Genomic DNA, 23,946 nt, shown 5'->3' with positions numbered 1-23,946 from the left:
TTGGTAGTACTTGACAGAAATTACCTTCCAAACCATTAATTTTTTACCAAACGGTTCATTGATATTCAATATATCTCCAGAACTTTGGGCAATTTTTTCGATCATTTGACACTTAGCCATAAGCGCTTCATCCCATATTATCAATTTTGCTTTCCTCATAAATTTAGCACCATTGCTCTGCTTTGATATATTTGTGATGGTTATTTCAGTTGTTTGAAGAAGTATATCAAATCTAAAGTGAGTGGCCTCATAATAAAATCATTGTTGGTACACCATTTATTATTATTGCTAACAGTATCATGCCTCTTGATTTGACATTTGCAAATAATCCATGATATAAAAATATTATATGGATTATGCCGGAGGCATCTATAAAGGGTAATCCCGCTATGCCATAGTCGACTCTTTATAATATAGTTTTATAAGCTTGTTCTTGTTCAAGATTTAACTTTGATTGTGCTTCAACGGACACTTGTATGGTCGTTTTATTCTTATTACTATAATAACATTTTTTACTTTGTGTTCTTATTTTTTTAATCTCTAACGCTCTTTTTATGGTATAAATTTATGTACAATTGAATTGGATTTTCTTGCTAAATAATTAATGAAAGATTTAATTATTTGGTCTTAACACAAAAAATAATTTATTTTATGTTGGTTCATATTCTTAATATTAGTTCATCTCTTTAAAAAATAAATCAAAGTCCATCATCTCGATGGTGGAGTTAGGCCAGACTCCAACCTGTATATTTCAAAAACTTTGATGGTACGGAGGAGAACATACACTTTGGCCTCAATTACATATTATATATTGATAACCACCCATCTAATGTGCACTTGTATATAAGAAATTAACAAAAATCTAATGGACTCCTCTCTACCACTTGATATGTCTATATTCTGAATATATGACAATACATACATATATTAGTTCATCTCTTATTTTGAAGATTTAATCTTAATTATAATCTTATTCACCATAAATTTTATTTTCAAAGAGTAAAAAGATCGATCTGACATTTCACTTTTAGATCTTTATGTTTGCAGAATCATTATTGATATTGACTCTTACTAACTATTTTCTTTCTCTTTCTCAAACATTTAGGACTCGTTTGATATGAGGGATAAGGGGTAATTAATTTCGGGATTAAATTTGAGATGAGTTGATCTTACGTTTGGTTAGAATAAAATCGTGGTATAACTAATCTCGGGATTAATTGTCCCGAGATTGTAATATTTTTTTATCCCCATGGGAGAGTGGGATAACTAATCCCGAAATAATTAATCATGGAATAACTTGTTTCCCAACCAAACAACCCCTTATATTCTTAAATATTTTCTTAGTTGTTGTTTAATAATTGGGTATGTTTTTCAATATTACACAAAAAATTAATTAAAAAATATATTATTTGAGTAGAAAAATAGTTCAAATATAATATAAAAATATATTATGGGAATATTATTTTCTCAATTTCAACGTTTTATGCAGTTTATTTAATATTACTTTTATTTTTCTTGGTATTGGATATTATGGAGTGGTAATGTACCATAAATATGGAGGATTCTTATGAAATTGATTTTATTAAACCTTCCTACACATTTTTAATAAGAGTTTAATTGATAAAATTTTATTAATTTTAAAATTTTAAATATTAAAAAAAAGTAAAATAGAAGGTCTTGTAGTCCCCAAAAATAGATTATTTTAGTTATGTTCTTTCGACACTATGAGTTCTTCTATTTAATATTTTAGGACTATTTTGGTCTATTAATATTATATTCGTGCTTTTATAATAATGTAGGCTCTCCTTTTTCTAAATGTTTGGATAATATAATACATTCTCAAATTAAATTATTAATAGGACATTATAATACGTTTTCAAATTAAATTAGTAATAGAAATTTTTAAAAAGTATATCCTAAAAGTAATAGGATTACATGACTAAAAATATATATATCTATCACAAAAGTAATTATACTAATAGAAAACCTAACGTGTTCCTAAAAAGGTATTAGGTTCTTATTATTTTTTTTATTCCCTCCCTCCAAGAGCTCTCCTTGCTCTTGGGGTGACTCGAACTCATAACCTACTGGTTGGAAGTAGAGGGTGCTCGCCACTTGAGCAACTCACTCTTGTAAAAAAAAAATGGATATAATAGATTTTATAATATTATAGATAGATATAGATAGTAATTTAATAAAATAAGTAGTGCACTTGTCGATGGTGAATTAATGTGTGATGCGCGGGAATTGAATATTGAGCTTAAAATTTCAAACAATTAGTAAAAAAAGAAAATAGTTTTCTCCAGTGGTACCGCATCGCAAAACAAAACAAAAAGAAAACATCTAAAAACAGAAAAGCATTACTAATAAGAAAGCAGAAAAAGTGATCTGAAAAAGTCTCATTCTACAGTTTTAAAAGTCATTTCAGCATATCACATGCGCTCCTCGCTGGGTCCACCTTCGATATTTCAAAATCTCGGCTTCATTTCAAACCCAGAGAAAAAACCATTTTAAAAAAAGAAAAAATAAATGGACAAAATTTGAATGAATAGACACTTGTTGCTTCTGGGCTTTGGATAATACTAGTATACCATTTGAGTTCTTGTCTCTCAATTCTTTTTCTCTGACAGTCCACAGATCTTTGACTAGCAAAATCTGAAATCTTGAATCCCCAGAAAAAGCCAATTCTTGAAATCTGCCTCTTCAGATTTATGGGTTTACACTAATGTATGTGCATTTTCTCTTTTTCTTGTTCTTTCTCGGTTTCATTCTTAGTCATGGAGACAAATAAACTGAAATGGGCTAGCATTTGGATCTGTTTTTTTTTTTTTTTTTGCTTGATTTTTTAGTTCAGCTCATATTTCTATTCCAAAGATTTATAACTTTGGTCTGCTATTGATACTTTTCGGATAGGGTGTGGTTATGAATTTTTTGAATATTTTTGGTTTGCTTTAGATGGGTGCTTCTTGTTTTGTGATCATATGAGTAAAGGTGTCTTTTTTGGTTTCTTTTAGAAAAATTGACTTTGATTGTTATGTACCTATGGAAAAGTTTGGTTCTTTCTCCTATCTTGACTTCAAAATGCATAATTTTTTTGTTTGTTTAGATGGCTAGTTAAGTGGTGCTAAGCCAAGTCTCTGGCACATAGATATATTAGTAGTTGTATCTTTGCATTTAGGATGGACATTAATGTGAATAAGAAAAAGAGTATTTCCCTCCTCTTATCAGAGGTTATGTGGGTCATTTTTCAAATGGTGTGTGTTGATGTTATTGATTGATGGTGTCAATTATATTATGCAGGTGCAGATTGTGCTATGAGGTTTTAGGAGATTAATACTATTGGTTATTGAGATGGAAAAGAGGAAATGGTTGTGGAAGAGGAAACCTTCCGATAAGAGCCCTGGTGAAACGGAGAGTTCTGGTTCATTGTCTTCGCATTCAGAGAGATACTCTGATGAGCAGGTAAAAGGCAAAAAAAGAGAAAGACGTTCCATTGGTCTTTCATTTTATTGTGCTGATATGAAATAATCTGATATCACATGCTTGAAAACATTGTTAGCAATCTGTATTACTATAATATAATAGTACGAAACATGAAATTTATGTAATATAAAACAGAAACAAGTAAAACAAAAAATTAGACATAAACTGGAGATTGTCACAGACCAGAATCAGTAAATATATTTCGGAATAAAATCGAGCCCACTGAATGCACAGTGTGTCCTTAATGAAATTATTCCCCTCAAGTACCCGAGGTGCTGGAATATTATCCTCCCAGGATAGAACGATTTAACTCACCAGAGTGTTGGTATCAAAAATACCGGTAAAACAGCGAATCACTTGAAGGCTGTGAACCACACTGGAGTTTTAATTGTGTAGAAGGAGAAAATGCTCAGAAAATTTCCTAAGGAAAGATTCTGGGATCAAGACATATTTATAGCCATTTTCAGGCACTGTTTCTGAAAAGTTTGCAACCTTTCAGAAACAGCCATGGCTGTTGAAACAGGTAAAATAATCCGGGAAAGAAACAGACCGGGTCGCGTCGCGGGTCTTGGGTTATTCAGGGTTGAATTTTAATTAATTAATTAAAGTCGAAGCCGAGCCGAGAGAGCGACGACGACGACGACGCGAGGCTTAATTTCTTTCCAACCCATTTAACACCAAGGAAAGTGCTTTCTCAATATAAGCATATTCCCTTTTTTTTCCACCACCAGTGAGGGACACTTGCTCTTTCCAAAGCAAAAAGGAGCTCACTTTCCCTTCACTTTCTTCCTTCCATTTCCCATTCACCAAACTTCAATCCCAACAAACATATGTTGCTGTTTTTTCCCAAAACCTCGCGTTTAATCTTCACTTGCACTATCGATTTTAGATTGATAATGGTTGAGTTAAACATGCAGCTCAAACTCTGACAGTTAAGACTTGTTCGCCTGCAAGTGCTGCATTTTCTTTATACTCCAGTTTCGATATACAGTCAACCCTCTCTATAATAGCTTTGTTTGTTCCGATATTTTTTGACTTTTATAGTGAATGATTGTTATACACCTATAACAACGTTTGACATTTAAATATTTTTTGGCTGTTATAGATAAAAATTATCCAAAAATAAATTATTTTCCCTTTTTTAATGTGACATATAAAAGATAAAAAATTTATTCAAATTTAAAATCACAAAAGATATGCATATTTCACAAGTTAAATATTGAAGAAAGCTAATACATTATTAATAAATTCATAAGTAAAGGTATAAAGATCTAAACTCTAAGGCAGACATGTTAAAGCTACCTAGAAAAATAAATTCTTCCAAGATTGATGGAAGAACTTTGTAATTGTAGTTTGTTTCGTAGATTTCATTCTCTTACTAGCGACATAACGCTTGAATTGGCGAAGATTCGTATCTAAATTTTCAACAAAAAGGTATCCAATAGCTTCCCCTTGAAGACAATCTAAGAGCTTCACAGTTAAATTTTCTATCTAAATATTTTTTGGAATTTGTCCCATTGAAAAGATTTCATGTGCATATCTTCAAATCTTATATCTTATGCAAGATAGAAACTTTATTTAATGAAAAAGATTGTGTGCATATTTTTAGAATTATTATTAGTAATCTTAATGATTCTATATGACTGTTATAGAGGGGTAATTTTACAAAGAGCGTTCTGCTATAAATATAGATGTTGTTGTTATAGGTAAAATGCTGTTATAGAGAGGTAAAATATAACTTAAAAAATCGGTTCTGAGGAAAACTTGACTTTTATAGTGAATGACTGTTATATGAGGATGTTGTTATAGAGAGCTCTGATGGTATGAAATCTTTGAATATTTGTTGGAACTTTGTTGATCATTATCAGGCTTTGACTATTGGTAATCAATTGGGAATATAGTTTCATGCTTTCTGAGTATATGTGGTAGCTTTTTAGTTCTTGCAACTCCTGAAATGGCTCAGGAAAAGAGCACGAATTATAAGAGAATATGTAATTTCATGTATGTGCATTCGCTGATACCTTAGGCCTGCATCAATATTTTGGGATTCAAGATACTTATGTTGCGTTCATATGTCTACTAGCATTTGGATGTAATTTGCATGCAAAACCCGAGGTTAATGTGGTCGTGTGAAATGGTTTCTTCCTTACATTTCAAACACGAAGTTTTGGAATGATAATTTGAATGTTGAGAAAGTGTCATCAACTGTTAGCATAATATGCTTTTTAGATGGGAAGACTAGCTTTATCTTCTTACTTAGAAGTTAGAATAAGGGAAGAAAAGAAGAAAATCCATTGGATTGGATAGCAACTTCTGATAAATGAAGTGTAGAATTGCTAGCGGATTATCAGAGCTCTCCCTTTAATTATAGAAATGACTAGTTTACAATTATTGTAGACAAATAATAGCAATAGATAGCCCACCAAATTGCTGAACCACCAGACTGCCTGTATTCATCTAAAGAACTTTCCTTCATCTTAGTTTATCCAATTTCTACATTTGAACTGAGCTAGAGTTTTTCTTACTTGTCCTCCCTAACTCTTTTCTATTACCAGTGCTTGGGCTGAGATCAGCTTCCATGACTCTAACAAGAACACTATAAATTCCTCACAGAAGGGATTTATGATATCTATTAAATATAAATTGGTATCCTCTAATGTCTGTTTAATGATTCTGAGGTACTATTCTTAAGAGTTTAAGGTTTTATTAAATCAAGTCGTGCAATCGAAAATTGTAGTCAATTAATGAATCTCATGGGCCCAAAAGCAACATAAAGGAGATTGTTATGATAAGATTGAGTATGTCAGATCATGTTAATTGAGCGCTATATGCAACGAGCATCTCCTGTATTAGTGAATACAAATTGCAGAGGAACTTGAGTAGTATTTTATATGTGCAGCTAAAGATTATAGTGACTGAAAATTGACCTCTAGTTTGGTGCCTCAATATGCTTTCCCAGTATAAAGATTGGTTGCCCAGCTTAGATGGTAACAGATGCTGGAAGACCTTGGCTTAGAAAGAAAGTGCCAAAAACTTTCGTAAGTGATGCTTCTTACAGTAGTCATTGGAATATGCTTTTTGGTGAGGTTAGATGTTTCAAAATGAGTGTAAGGATGATCATAGTGCTTTGCTGGGAAAACCTTCTTTCTAGGGTCATTTGCCTCGTATCGAAAACCATTCAATAGTTTCCTTAGTGACTATAGCATGACCAACTCAATGTAATTTAGTACATTACTTAACAAAAACAATTTTTTAAAGAAAGCCTTTATCGTTTTAGCTATTCTATTATATCCTTTTTCATCAAAAATGATCACCTGTTCTATTTTCTTTAGTTGGAGCAGGATGCACTGAAAGAATTTCCTTACCATGACAAGCAGTCACCAGAGATAACCTCAAAAGCTGCAACTATTGATGATGAAGCCAAGGAAAGCTTGAGAAGTTTGACAGAGAAGTTATCAGCTGCTCTTGTCAATGTTAGTGCCAAAGAAGACTTAGTTAAGCAGCATGCTAAAGTAGCTGAAGAAGCTATTGCAGGTATCTTCTTTTCTTCCTCAGCTGCAATTGCAATATAAGAATTTGTCTCTTCGCATACACCCCTTTTGTTGTATGTGAACTACACGCAGAAACAATTATCTGGACATGTGCTTCTACCATCACCTTATGATTTTTTGGTCTCTTAATTTCCTGTATTTGGTAGGTTGGGAAAAGGCAGAAAGTGAAGTTGCAGTTGTAAAGCAACAACTAGATGCAGCTGTGCAGCAGAACTTGTCTTTGGAAGTTCGTGCCAGCCATCTTGATGGTGCACTAAAGGAATGTGTCAGGCAGTTGAGACAAGCTAGGGATGAGCAAGAGAAACGAATTCAAGAAGCTGTTGCAGAGAAAAATGAATGGGAATCTGAAAAAGCTGCACTTGAAAACCAGCTACTTAAGCTCCGGTCACAAGTAGAGACTTGCAAAGCTGAAACTCTTACTTCTACCGATTTTGATATCCTTGTCAGGCTTGATTGTCTAGAGAAGGAGAATACAGCTCTCAAAATTGAGCTTCACTCTTGTTCGGAGGAGTTGGAAATTAGGACCATCGAGAGGGATTTGAGTACTCAAGCAGCAGAATCCGCTAGCAAGCAGCAGCTAGAAAGCATAAAAAAGGTGACCAAGCTTGAAGCTGAGTGTCGAAAACTTCAGGCCATGGCTCGCAAAGCATCCCCATTTAATGATCAACGTTCCTCTGCTGTTTCATCTTACTATGTAGAGTCTGTCACTGATAGTCAGTCTGACAGCGGAGAGCGGTTAAATACAGTCGACAACGATGGCCTTAAGATGAATAAACTGGAAACAAATGAATATGAACCAAGTTGCTCTAATTCATGGGCTTCGGCGCTCATTGCTGAGCTTGATCAATTTAAGAATGAAAAGGCCACGCATAAAACTCTTGCTGCCTGTTCTATCGAAATTGATATGATGGATGACTTCTTGGAGATGGAGCGGCTTGCTGCATTATCTGAAACTGCTAATAAGACACCTTCAATTACATCTGATGCTGTTCCTCATGACTCCCCCAATGTCGAGAACCATTTGGCAGCAGAATATGATTCCATTTCACAAAGGGTGGCTGAATTAGAACAAAAGATGGAAAAGACAGAAGCAGAGAAAGCTGAACTGGAGAATGCTCTAAGCGAGTGTCAAGATGCCCTTAAGGTGTCCTCTGTGCAGCTTAAGGAAAGTCAAACCAGATTGGAAGAGCTGGAGAAGGAGCTAGATGCGGTGAATGAGTCAAAAGAGTTGCTTGAGTTTCAACTCTTTGGCATGGAGGTAGAAGCACGGACCATGTCTGCAAATATTGGTTCTTTGAAGACAGAGATTGAAAGAGAACAATCCTTGTCATCAGACATGGAAGCTAAGTGTCGTGAATTGGAAAATGAGCTCCAGAAAGTTGAGCTTGAGCAAACTTCTGGTTCAAGTGGTGAAGTGAAAATAAAACAGGTACCTATCTTGTGTTTTTTGTCATTCCAGTGTTTGTGAAGAGAGAAGATGAAAATGTGAACTTTCTCATTTGCAGGAGGATTTAGCGGTGGCTGCTGACAAGCTTGCAGAATGCCAGAAAACAATTGCATCCCTTGGAAAACAGCTACAGTCCCTAGCCACTCTGGAAGATTTCCTGATAGACACTGCAAATCTTAGTGGGGGAGAATCAGTTGTTGCTAAAGCGGGAGGAGAACTGTGGAAATTGCACGTAAATGAGACATTTACCCCAAAACGCGATTCTGATCCGTCCAAGGTCGAGGAAGAGAATGCGAGTCATGGAAATGAAGGGGAATGCTCATCAGCATCTTCATCTTCATCATCTACTCAGGCAACCACTGCCAAAAGCAAAAATGGTTTTGGGAAATTGTTCTCTCGGAGTAAGAGCGGACTCCCAACGATAAAAGTTAATGACGATAATTAACTAGAGGGAAGAAACTGGAATATAATTTTATGGAACATCAATTGGTAAAAAGTTGCATGGCTGATCAAATTCTGTTTGATGAGCATACACTGTTTGCTTCAATAGTTATGAAAAGTGTTCACAAGTTTCAAATGGCATTAGATCTTGAATTTACACTGCTTTGGCTGTTCTCCCTCTCAGCAGATTTTTGTATCCATAACTATCCCCTTGAGAAAAGAACCTTGTAGGTTTGTTTAGTTTGGCTTAAAATGGGATTGTAATGCCTAGGTACTAGTTAGTAGGTATGGAAATGGACTAGGAGTAGGAGAGGTTAATGAGGGAATAACACTACTCTTACTTTTGGATAGAGGATCAGGTGTGGAATTGTAGTCAGGAAATGAGGCATTAGCACAAACCAATAATCTCTTTCTCATCTTCAATTTTAGATATAGAAATTTTGGTATAAATTACATTACTAATATTTTATACGAGTATGACGTTTGGTTGGTATTTTGTTTTTCGTGCAAGTAATATCGGTGTAGTTTTATTCCACAATTTTGATATTACATGTGAGTTTTTATGAGGAAAAACACCTAAAAAGACCAAAATAACCTTTTTTTTTCTTTTTTTCTTTGTATTTAAAAATGATAAAATTATAAACTTTTATAGTAACTCCATATCCATATCTCTTTCTTTTTATACAAAACCAAATACCGGCCTAAAAGCATATGCACTAAATAATCAAGTGATCATTAACTCCTATATTACAATCCCGTCATAACTTTTTCCATGAATTAAAAAACCCTTGATTGCTCTTCTTACTTATACTCTTTCTTCTCTTTTTTTTTGGAGTAAATTTCACTTATTGACTAACCTTTTTGATTAGAAAATTAATACCCCATTCACCTTTTGAATGGAATAGAGATTAGAGAACCGCATTGACCATAGTCATTGACAGAATCTTCAAAAGGTCAAAAAACGATCCTTACTAATTAGTATGAACGTACCTATTTTGAAGATAGGTCTAACTATTTTGAAATGTTTCATCGCCATTATTTTGAAAATAAAAGCAACAATTTTGAATGTTAATAGGACTATAGGAGTTAGTTTGTAAGTGACATGACATTTCAAAATTTTGAAAATCAACTGAACATATTAATTTGAAAAGATTTTTTTTTATGTCATGCAAAAGATGTATGAGGTATTATTTCCTTACCTTATAATATTATGGCAGATAGATGAAATTTACTCTTCTATATAATAAAATATTATTGGGTATCTTTGGGTATTATTGAAGGTCATCTTTTGACATTTTGAAAGTACATGCAATTACCAACTCATTTATAGCCGTAGATTTAAGATCAAGGACGTGTTGTGCCTCCCTCAAAATGTGAATGAAATACTACTTTTTCAAACTCAAAAGGTTAATAAAGCCGTTGCCTTAGGCCCCAAAAATATTGAGGGCCTCAATTTTAAGTACTATGTGACACATATTTTATGTAATTATTATTAATAAAATAGTTTAAAATTTTTAATTAAATTTATACGGTTGAGTGATAAATAATAATAAATTTCTCTCTCATTTAACTAAATGATGTATTTAAATTCGTTACCAAATCTAATTTTTTCTTCTCTATGCACACTCATGTTTTTCTTATATTTGTAATGATTTCACTTTCTAATTTTAACTGAGTTTCTCTGAATTGACTATTTCTTTTCACCTTATTTTATTGATTCATCCATTAGAATGCAATCTATTTTGTTCATCTTTTTAAGAGAAATCCCCAAATGCAATGGGGCGCAATGTTCGAAAGTCGGCATATTATCGTCATGCCCCCTCTACCTTCTTCCACTTATAATTAATATCAGAGTTCCAACGAATGGTCACTCAAAGTAACCTACTCGAGTTTCGCCCTTTGTATTGTACCGCCTGGAAAGAGGTTCGCTAGCCTTTTTCTTTTCCTGCACCTAAAAGTTGCCTTAGTTCCCTTTTTTTTAAAAAAAAAAAACCTAAGTTTGAAGTCAAGGCTTCTATGCTGCTAGATCTTTCTTGACGAAGAGAATGACATACTTAGGTCTCAGGATGAGATTCTGAAAGAGTAACCGCAACATCAGAAGAAATTCTTCCTTGATTCCTTTGACCTGAGACTGCTACTTGTATTTCCTTTACTACTCTTTCTCTCTCCTCAGTTGCTTCTTGAGCCAACAAAGTTTTTGCTTGTCTTTCCTTGCTACTTTCAATCAATCAGAAAAGGAGGATTGAGCAGTGGCTTGGGAAATAAGACAACACTTGATGGGAATTGAGGAGTAGTAAGGAATGATAAAGAGTGAAATTCAGTCACCCTCTCCGCTTTCTTTTCTTGAGAAGAATGCTCTGGTCTGGCATAAATGCCACTAGGTCATCTATGATTTGCATCTGCAAGAATGAAGGACAGAAGATTGGAAAACTAAAAAGAAAGCCAGGGCGTCCGGTGGATGAAGTCTACCTTTGTAATGTCAGGCTGAAAAAGGGGGGATAGCACTAGAGAGTCGGGAACTTTCACTGCAACTGAAGAGGCTCACACCTTACATCAAACTAACCTATCAACAGAAAGAACCGAGGTTGATTTCTTTGCAATAGGGAATGCAGTTGAAATAGAGATTCGCTTGAAAAGAGAGCAGTACTACAAGAAAGCTGTAAGACAGAAATAAGTCGATTGCTGCCATTCCGGAAATCAGGGTTTAGAAGTCTTTCGTCCGGGAGATATAGCTCCTCAGCGCATACATACAGAGATCCTGTGATTTGATCTGTACTAGAGACGGGAAGAACCAGAGGAAGACTCCATAGCTGATAGAACCAAGGACAAGGTCTGGACTGACGAGAAAGTGAAAAGTGATCTGCACTATAGCTTAATTTTACAAAAAAAATTTAAGGTTCTTTAAACATATTTTGACTTAAGGCCACAAAATTCGTTGAGCCTCCCCGGCTGAATAGTTGCTTTCTTTTTTCAATTTCAACCAAATAAGGGGTCTTATTTATTGAGCCACATAAAGTAGGACTGTTCGGTAAATAGGAAAAATAAAAAAGAATCAAAGAAGAGATAAGAGGAAGATATCTCGCAGCATCCATGCTGGCAGCTGCAAGATATATAGAGAAAGATCCCTCTTTTGAAATGGCAGCACTAGTAAGAAGCATGTGGAAATGCGAAGCGCCACGTGTGAAACAGAAGGGTCCCACTTTCTTCCACGTGGCAAGCCATGGCAGGTCAGTGGAGATTGCGCAGAATGCCAACCCCTTATCAACAAACCTTAAGAAATTAGAAAATGACACCAACTTTTCTCTCTCTTCTTCTTCTACTGCTGTTGTTGTTTCTTGAACTAAAACAAAAATCTTTTAATTTCAGCTTTTGCCATGACAGCCATTACTACTGCTCTTTCTCTTCCTTTCTCTTTGTGCCGCTCTACTAAGTCTTATACTAGAAAGGTACCTTTGCTTTCTTTTTTCTTTTTATTCATCCATTTGGGTATATTTGCACAACATTGAAAAGTTTGCTTCTTTGTCTTAATTAAGCCTGTTTCTAGAGACCCTTTTAAATTATGGTGAAAAAGGAAAACAAAAATCATTTCTTGATGTTGGTTATCTATATAGAGATTTCACAACAGATAGGATCATGATCTTTATTTGGTGAAGTCTGATTGGTTGATAGCTTGAAATATGTTTAGTTCCTAAAATGGAATAATTTTGACTAGTGATCTTGTGGATGGTAAGATTTGTTACATAGGTTGCTAGCTTAGTGAATACAGCTTACTTCACTCTAGTGGCTGTGATTCTTCACTATAGTTGAAATAATTTATTTGATTTCCAGGGACTATATGCAAGAATAAGCTCTGCGTCGTGTAATCAGTACTAATTTATTTGGTAGATGATGATATGCGTTGAGCTTAAATGATGAAGTGAGGATTCATATAGCCTACTCCAACTTGTTTGGAACTGAGGTGTTGTTGTTGTGGAGAGTCATACATCACTTGCATTTTCACAATTGTTGACTGGTTTTGCATCTTGTTCATCCTCAGTATGTCAAAGGGAGCTTTGGAGTTTTTGCAGTATATGGGGAGGAGGGTGGGATGCCAGATAAGACAAGTTCCTGGTTGACACTCTTTAATGTGGAAGATCCCAGGTCTAAAGTTCCACAAATTAAAGGCAGATTCTTGGATGCAAATCAAGCTTTACAAGTTGCTAGATATGATCTACAATACTGTGATTGGCGAGCTCGGCAAGATGTACTTACAATCATGCTGCTGCATGAAAGGGTTTGTCTTTGAATTAATGTGCATTTATTTCCTATCTTTAATTGAACTTGGTAAATACAACATTCACTGTGTTTTCTAAGTTTATCTACAAATTTGTAGCGCTCCTATCTCTTGTTTTCTTTGCTTGTCAACTAGAGTGTCCTTTCCACCCCCTCCTGTTGTACCCTCTGTAGACTTGTTTCAAATTTTCCTGCTCGTCATGCAGTAGCGGAGCATAAAAAGAAAATAAGGGGATTTAACATATAGTATATATGCATAAAAATAAACTTTTGACCTAGCTAAACAGTGTGACCTTCGCATAAGGTGGCTCCACCACTGTTATCATGGTTTTCTACCATTTGTTCTGATTAGCGGAAATTATGTAAATAGGTTGTGGAAGTGTTGAACCCTCTAGCACGCGAATACAAATCTATTGGAACCATGAAAAAGGAACTTGCAGAGTTGCAAGGAGAACTTTCTCAGGCCCACAACCAGGTATAGAAAATTCTTATCCTATCAGAATGATATTTGGATACAAATTGCATTTTCTTTTTTCTAGTTCTCAACACCGGTGGATATTCAGGGCTATTTGCCTTTGATATGTCAAACTTATTGAAACAAGTCCTCTTAAATATAAATGGATAGTTATATAATCTTGCTTATTTTCGTAAGTATAAAGTTCTGTATCTGACGTATCAATACAACAGGTACATATATCTGAGGCCCGGGTTTCTGCTGCTTTGGATAAGCTAGCTTACATGGAAGAGTTGGTTAATGATAGGCTTCTGCAAGAGAGAAGCACGGCAGAATCAGATTGCCCGTCCTCCTCTGCCAGTACGTCAACAGCATTATTGGATACTGTTAAAAGCAAGCAACCCCGAAGAACCTTGAGTGTGTCAGGTCCTGTCCAAGATTACAGTTCCCGTTTGAAGAACTTTTGGTACCCTGTTGCTTTCTCCGCAGATCTTAAGGATGACACCATGGTGAGTCAATTATCTGAAATAATCTCACTCGCATAAAGAGAGGCAGCATTTGATTCAACATACAAAATCATGTAGATGCAAAATTATGATGCCAAAACCAATTAACATGCTCTTCTGTAAATTCAGATAGGGATGTGACTTTAGGGTTTTATGCTCGTGTTAATTCTTCTGGCTGTTGTATTTGATGACCATAAACTGTTATGTTTCAGTTACCGATTGATTGCTTTGAGCAACCATGGGTGATCTTTCGCGGGAATGATGGAAAACCTGGATGTGTACAGAATACATGTGCACATAGAGCCTGCCCCCTTGATCTTGGCTCAGTGAAAGAGGGACGCATTCAGTGCCCTTATCACGGTGAGAATTAAGAAGAATCTTACTTTCAGTTCAGAGTTCCTATTTGGGATATGGACACAACATTGAAATAGCTGACACTGTTCTTTTCATGAATTTAGGATGGGAATATTCGACTGATGGCAAGTGTGAGAAAATGCCATCAACACGATTACTGAATGTAAAGATCAAAGCACTGCCCTGCTTTGAGCAAGAGGGAATGATATGGATTTGGCCAGGAAATGACCCCCCTGCAGCTACCCTTCCTTCTTTACTACCGCCTTCTGGATTTCAAATCCATGCGGAGGTTTGAAATCACTGCCATTCGATTTTCAGTTGTTAATAGGAAGAATATCTTACAGCTCATTCTTGAATACTTTTGCCTTATAGCTGTTGTCGTTGAAATTGACAGATAGTCATGGAACTTCCAGTGGAACATGGGCTATTATTAGACAATCTGTTGGATCTTGCACATGCTCCTTTCACCCATACATCAACCTTTGCTAAAGGATGGAGTGTCCCAAGGTAGTAGTTATTATATTATATGTTGCTAATTACCTAGAAGTCTAGTAATACATCAATAGCCGTTAAAACAGTAGATTGTTTTTCTATTTATTTTCATATAGTTATGCAGAAGACTTGATTTTACTATCAATTTAAAAACATAAGGAGTGTTTTGCATCGTGTGGTATATGAAGGTCTCTGTGCTTATGATTTACCTTATTTCAGCTTGGTGAAGTTTTTGACTCCTGCATCTGGTCTGCAAGGATATTGGGATCCTTATCCAATAGATATGGAATTTAGACCACCTTGTATGGTTTTATCAACCATTGGAATCTCAAAGCCAGGCAAATTGGAGGGGCAGAGTACCAAGCAGTGTTCTACACACCTTCATCAACTTCATGTTTGCTTACCTGCATCACGACACAAGACACGGTTATTATATAGGATGTCACTGGATTTTGCTCCCCTGCTGAAACACATCCCTTTCATGCAATATGTTTGGAGACATTTTGCTGAACAGGTTAGATTCTGTCCTAAAAGCTTTCAGAATGCTTGTTTAACATCTTATGGAAGTCATCAGTCAGTGACTGATTGTTCTATGAAAAACTGCATTCTGTTATTCGTGGAAAAATGATAGTATGAAACAAAATCAAAGCTTGAATATCTAGGATTACCATCACACGGCTCTAGAAGCTCAAGATCTCGAGGGTTTAGACTTGCAAACTCTTTGATTCTTGGAAGTCAAATACAATTGCCTAAAATAGAACCACAAAATTGTGAACACGAACTTCCGAAATAGAATCTTGCCAGAAAAGATGTTTTCACATTCTCTTCGTAGTGAGGATAATGCTGCAAAGACTTTTCCTTTATAAAGAGAACTAAAGAGGAGCAAAATGAAAGATATGTTCTAACTTTATCTCTTTGTGGAATTTTATACAGGTTTTAAATGAAGACCTACGGCTTGTGTTGGGCCAGCAGGATCGCATGCTCAATGGCGCCAATATTTGGAACCTGCCAGTGTCTTACGATAAGCTAGGTGTGAGGTATAGAATATGGAGAGATGCTGTAGACAGTGGAGCAAAGCAGCTACCATTCAGCAAATAAATCTAGAACTATTCCACGTACAGGGTTTTTACTTTTCAAGATGATTCTTCGCTCTAGCTTAAATCGTCAGTTCATGGCGAACTTCAGTTGCTGAGGAACTCTTCCATAATTGTTCTTGTGAGGAGATACCAGAGCATCTGGTTCCGCATGGCTAAGAAGAGATGATTTCAGCCTAAAGTCCCCTTGTAGAGATATAGCTGTACACAAATTTTTGTAGGTTCGTGTACAGTTTTGAAACCTTTTTCACACCCCTCTACCAATAATTCTTATCGTGACCCTTTCTCCGGTTTAGAAATTTTCTTAGGTTCTTTACCTTGTCATAGCAAAAATTCTGATCTCCTTTCTCAATTAAGAGTTATTGTTTTTGCCAAAATGGAATCAGAGGTTTTATGACCTCTGCTAGATGTTTGAGCTAAGTTGTATCAGTATGACAGTATTGAAATATTATTCTTGTGATGTTCCAAAGAGTTGGAATTTCCCAAAACAACAAAAATATTCCCCCCTTTTGTTGTTTTTTCTGGTTCCAATCAAGAAAATGGCATGGTCATTACAAGAACATTATGACCAGAAAGCACTAACGGAACAAGACAAGTCATCTAGCAGTACCTGGACTTTCTTTGTATAAAAGATTCAACAACAATGGCTGTAGGAGCCAAAGTTACTAATTTTCAGATATTCTGTTCTATTTTAATCTTACTTTTCTGAAGAGGCTACTTCTTTGTTTTAATTTCTTCAAGTACAAATAGATGAATTGTAGATATAGTTATAGCAAGTTAACGTGGTTGTACTAATCAAACAACTGGCAAAGCTTGATGAAACAGTTCATGTCATTTTAGAGTCTGGGCAAGAATATACAGAGCTCAAAGTTATAGATACTGCTGAGTGTTATGCAATGCGACTCCTAATCACCCTAGTAGAAGATCCAAAAAAAATCTCTTCTAGAATACTTGGACAGGAGTTTCCAAATACAAAAACATTGTGAAAGCTGCTGATTGTAGTGTTGATGACCATATCTCAAAATAAACTCTTTCATGAGGTTCTTTCCTTTGGACAATTTTAGATCGACTCTCTACTAAGGATTTTGTACTTTGATAGTTTCTACCAATCTTTTAAGTGTTAACACAACAATCACAAGAAAAACCCCCATAATAGATGCCAGCACAGAACACTAATCATCTCCGTTTTGACCAGATAGCATACTTAATAGTACCACAAATTTACACCGGATTATAATAGTGTAAGACACAACATGGCTTTCGTAGAAAGCTACAGCTTAGTAATAGCTAGAGTTATCTATATTATATACAGATATGGACAAAAACCTCATATCAGGTTACGCGGGCTTCCAAACTGTGAGCACTTCTTGAAACATCTCCAGCATCAGATCTCTATCTGCTTGTCTGAAGAAGTTGTTTATTTCATCCCTAACATCATAAATCTTGCCAAAATCAAACAAATACGTTAAGCAACCTTTCTTCAATTTATTTAGCTGGTAAAGCCAAGCCTCTTGCAATCTTTCGAGGACATTTCCCGAGTTGATGTCTTCTAGGAGACTTTCCTCGCAAGCATTCTTCAAATCTGCAATGTCATACTTGTTTGCCGCACCCAGCAGTGCCAACCGGTGCTTCCAGAAATCCTCTTGTTTTATGGTCCCATACAGGTAGCTGAGAAGGGCTGTGCATGATTCTGTTGACATGTCCTCTATGTCGATCATAGAGGACTCTTTCTCCCTGAGATCGTGGAGGAACATGCTGTGGAATACAGGAGAACTAGCAGACAGTATCGCCCTGTGAGCTTTCACTGATCCATCAGCGGTATTTATGGTAACATCAGCATGGATGGACTCGTCAAGCATACGAGAGAGACACCGGAGAGTACTTTGGGTAGCTAAAGCTTGCAAAATAATGTCATTGGGCCATATAGATTTGCCTTCTCCGCCCTAAAGTTTCAATTACCACAGGTTACTAAGTGAAGGAACATGAGTTCAAAAACATATCAAGGTCGTTTTCTGGTAAATGCTGAGAAGAAATTTTCATTCTTTTTCATTTTCTGTAAAACGGTATATTGGGAAAATTTCATTTTTTTCAGTTCAAATCTGCAGAAAGGAACAACCAAAGAAGTCAATTTATATACACCTAAACACAAGCCCTATCTGTTACAACTGGATAGGTATTTTATCAAAGAACCATTTCAATTAGCAATCTCATACATATTAAGCATACACACACTGTAGAATGTCAAGAAACTCACATTTGGTGAGTAGATCTTCAGGTCAAGGAACTCAACATCAATGATGAATCGACCTTGTAACGCAGAATCAATAGGCCACACAAAGTCATCACTTGTTCGAAGCAGCCTCTCATACACTGCATCATGGACCGCCACAGAATTATATGCAACATAACATGTCAAATATGGTTAATGCAGGATGCTAATGCAATTCAACGTGTGTGATGGACATTAGTGGCAGGCTCTTTAGTCTGGACAACAAAGAGAAACGCAAGGAAGCAAAAGAGTATACAATATCATGTGTCTGGACGTGCAGCTGAAGAATATTGCTTCACTGTGCAACTAAAAATCATAACAATCCTTAACTAAAAGCCTAAATAGTACACAACAGTTGGGCTAGCAATTATTGGCATATTAATAGCCGAAGGCAGTCTAGACATAGGTTCTTATACTACAAGAAAAGGCAGACACTTGATTTGTAGCATGTATGGAAGTCTTTTTTTTAAAATGAATTATGGACAATAAAACAAAAAAATTTGACCATATAAGGAAGGAAAATTTACGTGCACCGCACCATTAAGGACACTGAAAGTGTAGAATACTGAACTGTTCTTGCTCTCATTTTTCAGTGCTTTTCGGTCCTTTTGACTTGGTATTTTGGGCTCTGTGCTTCGGCTATTTGTAGGTGTCAGTTTACCGTAAACATCCAATTGTGCTCCTGCTAAGTCCTTCTGTTGACTAAGTATATAGTTAAAATGTCTGATGACAAGACTTCCCTGACTGAAAACTAGGAAGGGTTAAGGGATAATCTACATTGGTCTGAGTTGCCTAAGATACCCCATTAGTCATCACAAGATGCATGCAGTGTGCAATATAACACCCATCCTCTGAAGATTACACAGGTCGTGGTAATTGACAGTACATACTCATCCCCCAAAATACAGGCTGCCTAATATACTAGAATGCGGGGAAAAAAACATAAGATGAGTAGGAGATGAGTCCAATAATTGCTTTCCAAAGAAACCACAAGCTTCAGAGCCGGGTATATGTATACTGCACGTTTCCATTTCAGATATGAGCTGGCAACTGACTTGATAAAGTATTACTAAAAAATGTCAGCACGTCCATCCCTCCATGAGAACAGGAATGGACATTTGTTGACTTGCCAAGAGAACATTTGAACACCATACAAGTAACTTCGTCTCTTGCCGTTCAGCAGAGTGCAGATCAATTACCAAATAATCCATAGTAAATGCAAATAACCATGATGTCATTTGACGATCACTGTTATAGACATGGTATTTATAGATAAGTTACACTTGCGTGGCAAAATGGAGAATATATGACTTGCAACCAGACCTTTTGTGAATAGAGCAAGAAGCTAAGATTTTGAGAGAAAATATTAAGACCTAGCTCAGCCAGTTTTCTGCTACATGAAAATTTTAGTGAAAAAGAGAAAAGAAATCTGACAAGTTATGTGCTTTTTTATGTTTTGATGATCTAACAAACTTTATGATAACAACCAGATCGGGAACCTGTTACACATCCTCAAAGTGCTCAAGAACAACAAGTCTCAAGTAGGGCACAAGTTACAACAACTAGAGTCAAAGAAACGACAGAGGGAATATATGGACATCAGTTCCCTTGCTGACTGTACCAGTCAACTCCCCACAGCTGTAAAGTCGCTGCGACTGTTCCTCTGCACACACACAACAGTGCAGCAGTCACTTTATGGGGAATGCCTTGTACCGGATATTTGCTTGCATCATCCAAGTGACATCACTTGAATACTATTAATATGAAGCAAAGGAAAAACACAAATTTGCACATCTGAAAATTGAGTTAGTTTCCTCACAAGTGTGTTGCCATCTTGCAAGTAACTTCCAGGCTTCAAGAACCAAGAATAACAGAACGAAGGACCAGTTTCCAGCACTGTGCTATTATATATCCTTAGTTGTGTTGTACTTTTGTTAGAGTGATCTACTTGTAATTCCTACTTAGCTTAGTTAGAAGTATTGTGTAGGAAACCATTTGTAAAACCATAAACCTTGTGTTTGTGTCTTGGCTACAGTTAGTCGAGTTGTGAGCTTTGTAATAGAGTTATTACAATACAAAGAGGCTTGTAATAGAGTTATTACAAGTAAGTGAGGGATTAAGAGTTTAATTCCTAGGTTACAATAGGTTGTAATTTGAAGTTGCTCGGTTAGTAAAGTTGAAATTGTACGAGTGTAAGTCGTGGTTTTTAATCCCGTGAGCTGGGAATTTTCCACGTAAAACTCTATTGTATCATTTACTTATCTCTTATTGTGCGTGTTCTGTGGGAACTGATCTCTATACAGTTTGGTGGACCCTAAGTTTCCATCAAAATCAATATGTGCAGCACGATCAGTTCAATTAGTACGAAATCTGCCAATATGTAAGTTTAGATGATAGGAGGATAACCCTTGTTCTTTTCTTGCTTTTTCTCTTTCTGTAGGCGAACAGAACAAGTGAATGACATGTAGCCAGCAGAGGCAGATCGATCAGGAAACAAACCTGAGGGGTTCAATTTTTTAGGTTCTTAGCACTAAGGCACTCTACTTGTGAAACAAAGGGTTCAAAATTTAGTACTATTCTTTTTTGAAATTTTACTTGCCTTTTCATATATATATATATATATATATATATATATATATATATATATATATATATATATATATATGTGTTTTCCATGCATAAATACTGGGTACAATTGAACCCACATTTAATAGGTTGCATCTGCCTATGGACTATGGTAGCCAGATATATGCCATTCTTCCAAAAACATTTGAAGAATCTAACCATCCATCAAACAGATCAATAGCTAAAGAAAAAGAAACTACTCATAAGGATTGCTTCTCCTTTTTCTTTTTGTTTCATTTTTTAATTTATTTTTTGGGGGAGGAGGCGCATAGTAGCATGAGCTAAAACATTTGGGAGTTGAATTCATCCTAAGGATTTTTACTTGTAAGACTTCTTGATACCAACGTAAAACTCAACATCGCCTTGGCCACACTTTATATGACATGCGTCAATTTTCACAGGTGAGTTGAATATGTAATAATATTTGTGTCCTGTGGATATTTATTTAAACTTGTCATATCTTATGTAAATTGTATACAGATATCATCTAAAAATTCAAAGTTTCAAACTAATATAAGTTTCTCCGAAAGCAGTGACTTTACCAGAACAGAAAATAGACCATATTTTTTAGACGTACCAAAATACAAAAGTACATCAAGGAAAATGGTACTCCCTGTGTCTCAGTTTATGTGACATTTCTACATTTAAAAATAATTTAACTTCAAATGTCTCATTTTTCTTGATTTATAGCCACACAAATTTTTATAGTAATTGGTCCCTCTGTTCCAATTTATGTGAACCTGTTTGACTGGGCACGAAATTTAAGAAAAAATAAAAAAATTTAGAATTTGTGATACTAAACAATTCAAAAAGTGGTCCAGAATATTTGTGTGTTATAAAAGCGAATTGTAAGTTTAAGCAAAATTATTTTCAAATTTTGAAAGGATTATTCTTTTTGAAACAGACCAAAAAAGGAAATACGGAGTTAGGTAAATTTCAAGCCTTTCTTTATTTCTTAAACTTTATGTATAAATACACAATCAAAACACAGAAGAGCGAAAAAAAAAAAACGTGAAAGTAAAAGGTACCAGGAGATATGTGAGGTCTACGGTTGGTGCCGGTGGTGGTGACACGGAGCATAAACCGAGCAAACGGAGGAGGAAGCTGCTCTTTTGAAAGCCGAGATGGTTCTGGAAACAACCGAATATACAAATACCGGTTCTTTTCAATTGATAAGTGCCTTAATCAACAACTTAAACATCAGAAGAAAAAAAAAATTGAAAGAGGAAAAATAGAGAGTAAAGTTTTACAATTACCAGTTCCAAATACCAATTTTAAAAGGGTCAGATCGCTTGTAAGTGGATGCTCCGAAGTTATCGATCCTCCATTGAGCTAACCTTGATATCGTCTCTACCTTTGTGTCCGTCATTCTTCTTCTACTACTGCTACTGTGTGTGGGTGGGTGGGTGGGTGGGGCTAGTGGACTTCTTTTGAACGACTAGTCGAAGGAACGTTTTAATTTGATTTATAGGAGTGAAACTTATTAAGTGACAAGTCTTGCTTTTGAGTTTTGACTAAGGACTGTTGAAAATTTAAGACACAAATATTTGTTTTCCTTTGCTAATAATAATACTCATTTCACTTGACTCTCTATAAATTTCTTGCTTTTAAATATTTACAAATTTCCAAGCAGTTTTCAAGATCTTTGATTAGTAAATTATTTAGAACTTAACAAGATGATTTGTAACACCAAAAACAGCTCTATCCAGTCCCCTTACTCGATTTGGTTAAAAGCCTTGCTCCCTGCCTTTGCTGCTCTAGAAGAATGAATATCCATACCTAATTTTTTTCTTTTAGCCATTCGAGCTAAACATTCTTAGCCCTTCTCCAAGAGTTAATACCTCACAGATCAAATTTGAGACCCTTAGGTTGTGAATCACTCGAGCTAGGACAGGTTTGATTTGGTGTATTAGAAGAATGATATTAATGCACCAATAGAGTTTTCATATTTGGTTGTATAACTAGTTTTATTTTAGAAAACTTCCATAATGCACCTTGTATACGGTCAAAACCGAGTTTGCCCTTTATATAAATAGTCAAATTTGGAACATAATGGACCAAGTGTCGTCATTATAAAATCGAGATATGATGTGAAGCCGGGTTATCGAGCTCGAGATCCAGACCGAGCTCGAAGCAATATTGAGCTTGAGTTAAATATCGAGCTATATGTGAAGTGGTGTTTTCGAGCTCAACATCCAGAGACCGATCAATACCGAGCTCGAGTCAATATCGAGCTCGAGTCAATATCGAGCTCGTGTCAATATCGAGCTCAAGATCCAGAGATCGACCAATACCAAGACCGACCAAGATCGAGCCAAGAGACAAAAAGCTGTTGTAGTCGCACTAGGGGAGAGAATCTCGGCGGGAATTAAGGAAAAGTTATTTAACTAATCTATCATGGGATCCCCACTATGTATTTTTTAATATCCAAAGTAGGATTCCTCCACTATATTAAGAGTGGCTATCATTTCTGTAAAGAGGGCATCACACATTAAACATTCAGACATCAATACACTCTCACATTTCAGAGATTATTGAGATTTACATACATATAGTAAACATTATCCTTCTTTAGGGCTTTTTATATTGGTTCATCTTGTTCATTTATAGACCATTCTCTACTCAATTTGGGTTTGTATTTCATTCCTTTTTTACAATCAATATTCGATATATTTCTACTTAATTTTCCAATTTGTACCAAGTTATACCACGTATCCTTAGAACTACGTATAAATTCAACTTCTATCCATTTTTCGGGTAAACAGTTTGGCGCCCACTGTGGGGCTAAGGATAACAGTGGTTATTTGGTACGAATCTCTACAAAACACACCATTTTACACTTGCTTTTGGAAGTATCTTTGATTACAGGTTAAAAATGATGAACTCTTAATTAATGGCCCTACCTATCGACAATGAAGCTGACCTTCAAGATGAGAACAGCAACCTGACGACCGGGGA

At 35.7% G+C, this 23,946-nt stretch overlaps 3 protein-coding genes across 5 annotated transcripts; 2 read left to right on the top strand and 1 right to left on the bottom strand.

Annotated features, from left to right (window-relative positions):
* The first annotated feature begins 2,464 nt into the window (after positions 1-2,464).
* On the top strand, positions 2,465-9,415 carry LOC104117901 (filament-like plant protein). Of its 3 annotated transcripts, none has more exons than XM_009629035.4 (5): positions 2,465-2,727; positions 3,301-3,462; positions 6,861-7,017; positions 7,181-8,463; positions 8,540-9,415. In XM_009629035.4, the coding sequence occupies exons 2-5, from the start codon at positions 3,352-3,354 to the stop codon at positions 8,924-8,926; spliced, it is 1,938 nt and encodes a 645-aa protein (XP_009627330.1). In that variant the 5' UTR covers positions 2,465-2,727; positions 3,301-3,351; the 3' UTR covers positions 8,927-9,415. The 3 variants fall into 3 exon arrangements, with proteins under 3 accessions (XP_009627330.1, XP_009627329.1, XP_009627328.1); XM_009629034.4 differs by having other exon boundaries at positions 6,825-7,017; XM_009629033.4 differs by having other exon boundaries at positions 2,472-2,727; positions 6,816-7,017.
* Positions 9,416-12,209: 2,794 nt separating this feature from the next.
* Positions 12,210-16,563, top strand: LOC104117902 (chlorophyllide a oxygenase, chloroplastic-like). The gene is made up of 9 exons (XM_009629036.4): positions 12,210-12,368; positions 12,959-13,195; positions 13,565-13,669; positions 13,882-14,157; positions 14,367-14,514; positions 14,613-14,797; positions 14,903-15,015; positions 15,220-15,514; positions 15,934-16,563. The coding sequence occupies exons 1-9, from the start codon at positions 12,297-12,299 to the stop codon at positions 16,096-16,098; spliced, it is 1,596 nt and encodes a 531-aa protein (XP_009627331.1). The 5' UTR covers positions 12,210-12,296; the 3' UTR covers positions 16,099-16,563.
* A 698-nt stretch (positions 16,564-17,261) lies between these two features.
* LOC104117903 (BTB/POZ domain-containing protein At1g21780) lies at positions 17,262-22,410 on the bottom strand. Its single transcript, XM_009629037.4, has 4 exons — positions 22,245-22,410; positions 22,017-22,168; positions 18,349-18,464; positions 17,262-18,037 (listed from the first exon to the last, which is right to left on the bottom strand). Exons 1-4 carry the CDS (start codon positions 22,355-22,357, stop codon positions 17,432-17,434), a joined length of 987 nt encoding a protein of 328 aa, XP_009627332.1. The 5' UTR covers positions 22,358-22,410; the 3' UTR covers positions 17,262-17,431.
* Between the last annotated feature and the right edge of the window lie 1,536 nt (positions 22,411-23,946).

The sequence above is a fragment of the Nicotiana tomentosiformis genome, chromosome 4, assembly GCF_000390325.3.
Source record: "Nicotiana tomentosiformis chromosome 4, ASM39032v3, whole genome shotgun sequence".
In the NCBI taxonomy this organism is placed as follows: Eukaryota; Viridiplantae; Streptophyta; class Magnoliopsida; order Solanales; family Solanaceae; genus Nicotiana; species Nicotiana tomentosiformis.
The sequence above is the reverse complement of the archived record's forward strand: the minus strand, read 5'-3'. Positions and strand labels throughout refer to the sequence as shown.